The sequence below is a fragment of the Antechinus flavipes genome, chromosome 2 (genome assembly GCF_016432865.1).
Source record: "Antechinus flavipes isolate AdamAnt ecotype Samford, QLD, Australia chromosome 2, AdamAnt_v2, whole genome shotgun sequence".
Taxonomy (NCBI): Eukaryota; Metazoa; Chordata; class Mammalia; order Dasyuromorphia; family Dasyuridae; genus Antechinus; species Antechinus flavipes.
This window is the reverse complement of record NC_067399.1, coordinates 273,877,757-273,886,613: the sequence shown is the minus strand read 5'-3', so window position 1 is coordinate 273,886,613 and position 8,857 is coordinate 273,877,757. Positions and strand designations below refer to the sequence as shown.

The 8,857-nt window shown below is 34.8% G+C and overlaps 1 protein-coding gene across 1 annotated transcript in view; it reads left to right on the top strand.

Annotated features, from left to right (window-relative positions):
• Positions 1-3,470: 3,470 nt before the first annotated feature.
• INO80 (INO80 complex ATPase subunit) overlaps positions 3,471-8,857 on the top strand; it is an 83,392-nt gene continuing 78,005 nt past the window's right edge. The window contains exons 1-5 of the mRNA XM_051977106.1: positions 3,471-3,656; positions 4,485-4,651; positions 4,748-4,815; positions 6,660-6,815; positions 8,450-8,570. Of these exons, the coding sequence (XP_051833066.1) occupies positions 3,514-3,656; positions 4,485-4,651; positions 4,748-4,815; positions 6,660-6,815; positions 8,450-8,570 (655 nt within the window). The 5' untranslated portion in view covers positions 3,471-3,513. The remainder of the gene's footprint in view (positions 3,657-4,484; positions 4,652-4,747; positions 4,816-6,659; positions 6,816-8,449; positions 8,571-8,857) is intronic.

The window sequence follows — 8,857 nt, the reverse complement described above, 5'->3', positions numbered from 1 at the left end:
GTTCCCATATTAATAGTGGTCAGAAATGTATGTTTCTTCATTTGAAATAGCATGTTTAATCTGTGTTATTTTAGATTCATTTCATTGATCAGAGTTCTGAAGTCTTACAAGTTATTTTTCTTTGTAATGTTATCAGTGTATAAATTGTTCTTAGTTCTTCTTTTTCTCTGTATCTGTTCATAAAAGGGCCAGACATGCTTGTAAGTCAAATTTGCAATATATATTTATTAGCCAATCAAGTATTTATTAATCATCTACTAAGTGCTACACACTATGTTAGGCATTGAAGATATAAATACAGAGAAATGAGACCACAAGTATAGCCAATACTCGTCATTCATAATAATCATGTTCTATAAAGTTGAGGCAAACACTGAATTAGTAGTGAATATTAAACCATTACTCTTGGGGAAATAAGAAAACAGGTTCATTTGAACCTCCAGTCACCAACATTTACTTGAGCATTTTCTAGAGTAGCCTTACATACAGATTGGTAAATTTTCTCTTCCTTCCTTTTTTCTTTTGTTGATTTCATTAACATTGAAATCAACAGCACTCTTAACTCCTGCTTGAAGGAAACTTATCTAATACATCTCCTCAATGAGTCACATTACAACCTTGTGCTTAGGAACATTAGAAAATACTTCCATCTTCTGCTTATGGCTTATTTTAAAAAGAGAAATCAACAAAAAGCACAAAAAACGTGACACTAGACTACAAAAAGATAATTGTTTACAGTATGAGAAATGAAACAAGAAGGCAGAACATTGCCTTGTTTAACTTCCACTGGGAATATATTGGAAAACTGCATGTGTTCCTGAATGAATACCAAAATGCCACAAATATTGATTCTGAAATTGCAAATAAATTTTAGTGAATAGGTAGATTTGTAAATCTAGAATCTTTGAATGATAAGCAATGACTGTTAATATTAAAATGTAGCATAAATGTGAAATGAATGAATACAAATATCTAAAAAGTTAATATGAAATATTTTGGAAAGGAGTGCTTAATGTAGAAGATTGTGATAGAGCTTTGTCTTAAAAGAATGAGAGATTCTATGAGGCAGATGATAAGCAGGGAGTGCATTCTAGGCATGCAAGACAGCCAGTTCAAAAGCTCAGTGATGGGAGATGGAGTGGTTTTGTGTGTGTGTGTGTGTGTGTAATTAGAAAATCAGTTTGGCTGGATCCCAGGGTGAGCAAGGAGTAATCCTATACAATGGAGAAATAGGTTTGGAAGGTCTTTTAAAATTCAACAGGAATTTATATTTGATTCTAGGGACAAGGGGAATACATTGGAATTAATTAGGGGAATGATGTGGTCAGATCTTTATTTAAACCAGAGGTGGGGAACCTTTTTTCTGCCAAGGGCCACTTTGGATATTTTTAACATCATTCGGGCACCATACAAAATTATCAACTTAGAGAACTCAAGCAGTAGGAAGTTGCTGTACCTAACTTTCAGCTCCTCACTCGCAGTTGCCTTGGCAGGGCCTGACCAAATGATTTTGCAGGGCTCATATGGCCCCTTGGCCAGACATTCCCCACACCTGACCTAAGAAGAAATTTTGGGCAGCAGTATATAGGAATAGACTGGAGTAATAAGAGAGTTGAAGCAGGTAGAACACTTAAGATGCTTTGCAATAAACTGCATAAGAGGTAATGAGGGCCTAAAACTATAGCAGTATGAATAGAAAGAATAGGTTAGATTTTAAAGATAGAAAGGGGAAAAGAGTAAGATTTTGCAGCTGTTTGGACATGTGAGGAGTGAGAATGAGTTCTGGTTAATGCTGAAATTGTGAACCTAGAAGACTTAAAGGATGATAGTTTCTTAAACTAAAATAAAGGCATAAAGGGATAATAGAGGATTTCCTAATCATGATGTAGTCTGGTGCGTCTTCTGTTTGAAAGAGTTGAGGGGAACAAGAGTTGGAAGCCCTGTCTTTCTTCCTTTCACTGTACTAGCTCCTCAGGCTGTTTTTTAATTCATGTTACAGAGAACAAATGATAAAAATAAATATATATAATTTTAGATTATGGCCTGGTGGTGTTTATAAATGCTTATTGTATGAAATAATTGTCTTGAATTTCTTCTTTGATGAAGAGAAAAAAGAAGAGAGGAAGAGGAGAAGCTAAGAATTAGGGAGTCTATTGTGACAATAATATTATATGAATATAACATTAAAGTTTACTGAAAATTTTCTAGATTATAGGTTAGCCTTAGAAAACACATTGATTTGAATTTTAGAAATTGAGAGTGTCAGTTCCCCAAATCTCATTCAGTTGTGAAACATCTTAAAAATCATTAACACCAAGAGAACATCTTTGGGGTATTAGCACTTAGCTAATCTAAATTTAATAAAAATGTAGAATTAAGAACATTTAACAGTTAATTTTAATGTACTTCCTTCATAACCCTCATGTGATAGAGATAGTTCAAATATTGTTATTTCCATTTTATTAATAAGAAAACTGAGGCTGTAAAACAAGTTAATGATGGTCATCTAGTCAGTCAACAAACATGTTTTTTTTTAAATTTTTTTTTTATGTGATAGCACTGACAACCTGGTGCCTCGGTATTATTTTTCTACATACTTACCTTGGGCATATTTTAGATTCAGTTCTAGACCATAGCAAGATAAAGTGAATCATGTGAATTTTTTGATTTCCCAGTGCATGTAAAATATTTGTTTATCATTATGTTGTAATTAAGGGTGTTGTACTATTAATTGAAAAACATTTTAGTGCTTTAAAAAATGGTAATCATCTGAGTCTTCGGTGAGTCATTATTTTTTTGTTGGTAGAAGGTCTTGCCTCAATCCTGATGGTTGCTAACTTGTAAGAGTGATGGTTGCTGAAGGTTGGGGTAGTAGCAGTTTGTTAAAATAAGACAAAAATGACATCTACCACATCAATTATCTCTCCCTTTCATCCTAACACTTAGAGGCCATTGTAGAGTTATTAATTGGCCTAATTTCAGTATTGTTGTGTCTCAGGGAATTGGGGAGACCTGAGGAGACTGAGAGAAAACTGTCCAATGGGTGGAGCAGTCAGAACACATTCAACTTGTATCCACTGAGTCAACTCCCCATCTTATATGGGTCTGGCACATGGCACCTCAAAATAATGACAATAGTAACATTGATCACTGATCACAGATTTCCACAGCAGATATAATAATGATGAAAAGTTTGAAGTATTATGAGAATTACAAAATGTGATACAGACACCTGCTGTTGGAAAAATGGTCCCAGTAGACTTCCTCAACACAGGGTTGCCACAAACCTTTAGGTTTTTTTTTAACGTACTGTCTGTGAAGTACAGTAAAATGAAGCACAAGAAAATGAGGTATGCCTGATTGCAGGGGGGAAAATCAGTACCTGATAAGGAATGGTGTGAATGTAAAAAGAAAAGAATGAATTGTGTATTAGAATATTTCACCTTTTATTCATTATCTTCATTTAATAGCTGTGCGATCAGAGACCTCTGTGCATGAGGAGAAATTTGTTCTATGGCCTCGGAGCTGGGTGCCGGGGATGATGGCGGCTGCCCAGAGCTGGCTAAGCCCCTCTATCTTCAGTACCTGGAGAGGGCCCTGCGATTGGACCAGTTCTTGCGACAGACATCGGCCATCTTCAATAGGAATATCTCTAGGTATGCATATCTAGTTTAGTTAGGATGGATTGCCATCATATCTAGTTTTCTTTCAGACTGTGGTTTATCACTTGTGTTTTAAAATATGTAAATTTTGTTTTAAGCCCCCAGACACTTCTGAGAGGTAGTAGTATTTTTAGTCAATGTGTGACAGAAAAACATGTTAGAAAGAAGCATCTTTATATGCTCTTTGAAGCTGCAAAGCAGTTGTTTTATGCCATCCTTTAGAGACTGAAGAAGAACCCTGACCTTGATTGTGCTTGGGTGGCAGGAGAATGTTCCATTGAAAACCTTTTCTGTACTTCTAATTGCATTTAACCTCTTGGCTCCTGCTCAGCTTCCTTCTGAAAGGATACAATAGTATTAAAATTTCATCATGTTTCTTGTTTAGCATTTTCATTTTTGGTGCTCATTGATGGCATTATTTGTAATAAAATTACTACTTTATGATTTGTAAAAGAAATGGTAAAGTGGATAGAGAATTGGCCTTGAAGACAAGAAGACTTAGATTCTTCTAGTGCTGCCCCAAACACATCCTGTCTGTGTTAACCCTAGCAGATCACTCAGTATCTCAATATTTTTGGCAAGGACGATTCTAAGCTGAAGGAAAAGTGCTTATTTGCATTGTAGAAGGAACTTCATCACACAGGAGTTATATGTATCAATGAAATCCCTATTTTAATATAAAAACAATATCTGTCAGCTGACTTTAATAAGAATTTCTTATGTGCAGTCCCTAGACTGGGCAGTGGTTTGCCTTGCTAGTATCTAATTATTAACATTTCTCAGCTTTGATTGTGGACTTAACCTTCTTCATCTTCTTAACAGTGATGACAGTGAAGATGGACTGGATGATAACCCTTTGTTGCCTCAGTCTGGAGATCCCTTAATACAAGTTAAGGAAGAACCCCCAAACTCTTTGCTTGGGGAAACCTCTGGAGCAAGCAATTCTGGAATGTTAAATACATATTCCCTGAATGGAGTCCTACAGTCAGGTCAGTCTGTGGCTTAATGTCTTTCCTGAATCTAGAACTGTCCTTGTAAATCGATTTATTATTTTATTTTGCTGTTCTTTGTGTTTCTTTACACAGAGCCAAAATCTGAGAAAGGAAATTTATATAACTTCTCCAAGCTGAAGAAAAGCAGAAAATGGCTGAAGGTAAGGGTTGAGATGATAGAGGAAAGCAGCATTTATAAATAAGGATAACCAAGTTTGACTATTGAAAAAAAAAAAGAATTAAAAGGCTTAAAAGATGGGATTTGTTCACTTGGATTCATTTTCCAAGATAAATTCTCTTTAAGGCAAGCATTAGATTTGGGAAGAAATTTTAATAGGGGTTTGAAAAATGCTAGTCTACTTTTCTCTGGTCACTGAGATTATATTAATATTTTCTTGATTACATATAATACCTTCCCTCTCAATGTCAAGTGGTTGACATTATTTAATGTATAATAATAGCCTTTTGGTTCATAGATTTAGAGCTGGCAGGGATTGTAGAGGTCACTGACTCCAACTCTCCTTCCATTTTATAAAGGAGGAAATTAAGGACTAGATCGAGCATGTTACTTTTCCAAACTCAGGTCCCTGATTCCAAGTGCTCTTGCTGCCCTTTAAGTGTCTTGGTGCATTGAGTTTTAATTATCATACTCCTTTTCCTTTTCCTTTTCCTTTTTTTTTCCCCTGCTAAACTTAACATCAAATAAAAGTAACATTTCCATATAGATCAGAAAATAGAGAATTGGAACTGATTTTCCATTATATAGAGCTTACTTTTTAACAGATTAAACCCCTGTTTCAAAATTGTCTTGCTTATCTATTTTCTTCTGACTTTCTGTTTATTACTCTTTTCGGGGGAAAGACATCTAGTTCACCTTAACTTCTACCCTTTTCTTGCATTTGAAAAGAAAGAAAAACAAAATACTTCTAAGGAATGTGTACAGTTAAGCAAAATAAATTGTCCCATTGGCTAGACCTACTAATATATTTCATTCTACATCCATCACCTTTCTCAAAAGTGGATAGCTTGCTTCATCAGTCTTCTAATTATGGTTGTTAATTTCATTAATCAGAATTCATGCGTCTTTCAGAGTTGTTTTTCTTTATAATAGTAGTATTGGAGAAATTATTACCTGGGTTCTGCTCACTTCACTCTTGTCGGTTCATATAAGTTTTCCCAGATTCTTTTGATCATTTTTTATGTTGTAATAATAACATATTACATATATTACATATTATTATGTATTATATAGTTACAGATTGCTTCTTAGAATGACTGGATCAATTCACTGTGCAGTTAAAAGTCTTGATAAAGTTTATTTGCTGGCCTTTTCAACATTAAATCATTTATTGACCCACCATGTTGCTGGTATTGTGCCAAGTTCTGGAAGCCCAAAGTGAAAAAATGCTATTGTCTCTTCCTTCAAGGATTTTACATTCATTCAGGAGAGATAACATACATTTATAAAACAATTATAAAATAATATACAGAATAAATATAAGGTTATTTGATGATGGAAGGTTCTAGCAGCCTTAAGGGAAAAGAAGAGGCTTCATATCAAAGGTGGCACTAGAGCTGAACTTTGAAAGAAACTAAGAGTTCTGAAGAGATGGAGACGGAGTTGAAGAAAAAATGAATTCCAGGCATATGGGGTTGCCAGTTCAAATATACTGAGCCAAGAGATCTGTGAGGAGCAATAAGCCAGCTAGTTTAGCTGACAGTGGAGTATATGAAGGATGGTAATACATGTATGGTGCTGGAGAGATAGGTTGGGGCCAGCTTATGAAAGACTTTCCTTTTCCAGAAAAATTGGAATGATTTTTGTGATTGCAATAAAATCCTCAACTCAAATCCATATATATTCATTTATTAAGTGTGTAGTATATGCAAGTCTCTGGGATTTTTCCAACATTTCCCATTCTCCAGGGGTATATGGAAAAGTTTTGGAGTTTAATCAGTATATAAGTACTTCCCATTCCTACTTATATACCCCTCTCCTCTCCAGGGCATTTTGCTCAGTGATGAATCTAGTGACACAGACTCTCCAAGTGAAGAAGATGGTGACGATGAAATCAACCTCACCAGAGAGGAGCTCCACAATATGCTGAGGTTGCACAAATACAAGAAACTACACCAGAATAAGTATAGCAAGGACAAGGAGGTGAGCTCAAAGTAGAATTCTCTGCTCTTAGCAAGCAATCTCTGGTCTAGATTGTATCTTAATTGTCTTAACATTTAAAAAAAAATTTTTTTTAAATCCAAAACTTCAAGCATTATATCTCAAAGTATGTTATCATCCTTCAAGATAAGTCCTTTTTCTTCATGTATTTGCCAGCTATGAAGTATCTCATCTGAATAAGATACCAGTACTCTGGATCACATTTTATACTTTTATTAGAAGTGGCTTAATATATGTTTGCCACTAACCTAGAGATGGTGGCCTAAACAGTATATTCAAAATCAGTCAAGTGGTAGCTCCATCAGAAAGTTCAGAGAACACTGAAAAACCCATTGAAGTCTACAAAGGTATTAGAGAGGTGTTTTAATCTATCCATTGTACTTCAAGCTTTGGCTATTCTCTTTGTAAAATGGTATTTCCAAAGTAAGTTTGGAAATTGTATTCTGTCCTGAGGCTCTTAGTTTTTGAAATAAAAAGTTTTCTTTATTGATTATTTGCTAAATAGAAAATGTGTTTTGTGGCAAATTAGCTTTGCTATTCCTTGGGTCTGAGTCTCTAATCATTTATAGCTTATTAGAATAAATATAGCCTTTGGAGGAAAAAAACAACACAAAAAGCAAATTACATGTGACATAACCATTTCACTGATTAAAGGAATATTTCTGCACTATATCCAGTAAGAAAAAATTAGTCATTATCTATTAACAGAGATTCTGTAGAAGCATGTGATTATTTAATACTTAGCTGGTCTAACCTATTTAAAAGTAGCTTTTAAGACTTGAAGTTGCATATTTATGATAGCAGGACAAAGGAAGGAGGAGAAACCAGAATCTCCACATAAAGGAGCATGACATAGGAAAAAGGTACAATAAAAGGTGGGAAAAGTTCAAACCACTTCCCCCCCAAAAAAAAGAAGATGAAGCAGAGCATCAAGGCAACTGCAAAAACCACATTCTTTTCCCTTGGGAATTGCTAGATCGTCAAGATGTAATGGTCTCCTTATCTACAAGGGTCCCAGCTATACAAACCTAGTGCAGACTGTCTGGCACTTGTCTGGACTCCCAAGGACACACAGAGTCCAGTTTGGGATGCCAACAATAAATCATGTCAACCAAAGGGAGATGGGGGGAGGAGTTGGATTCATCCCTGACAAAATCAGAGTCTCTTTCATGCTTCAGGTCTAGTGTTTCTGGAAAATATGACATCTCAAAAAGACAAGTTAAGTGATCCCTTAACAGCCCTTAACATTTCTCCTGTTAACATTTTTGTTGATATTAAGGAAGAAAAGATCTCTAAACAAATAAGCTATAGTTCTCACACTGAAGCCCCAGGACTAAGCCAAACATTTCTGAAACAGCAGCATTAAGAATTTTCCTCTTCTAGACTGTTTCTAGCATTTTGCTGTAAACTTAACTTCTTTCTTCATATTTATGTAAATTATGGCATTATTGAGTTACTTCAAATGACAATAGAAGACAGTTGTCTTGAAGATTTTAAGCATTACGTTGATAGCTTTCTATATTGAAGAGTTTGTACTTTTTAAACCTTAGCTGTTTAAATTAAAGATTTAATTGTGTTTAGAAAATAGCCAAATCAATCTCACTATCTTTTTTCAGTTGCAACAATACCAGTACTATAGTGCAGGACTACTTTCCACATATGACCCTTTTTATGAGCAGCAGCGGCATGTACTTGGACCCAAGAAAAAGAAATTCAAAGAGGAAAAAAAATTGAAAGGCAAGTATCCATACTCATTTTCTCATTTTTATCTTGTACTCTTTAACTTGAGTTCCTTGGGGAAGAAAATTAAAATAAATACCTATCTTCTCCATAAGTGTTCCATATCCACAGTCTGTCCTTGGAAGGATATGTTACTCTAGCCTTGGTAAGTCATTTTGTGTTTGACCTGCTAATCTTGTTCTGTGATTTATTCAGTTTTAAATATCATAAATGTATTGAAAATGTTCTCACGTATTAGTTTTTAGTCTTCTGTATAAGTAGTTTACAGAATATGCATAGTTATT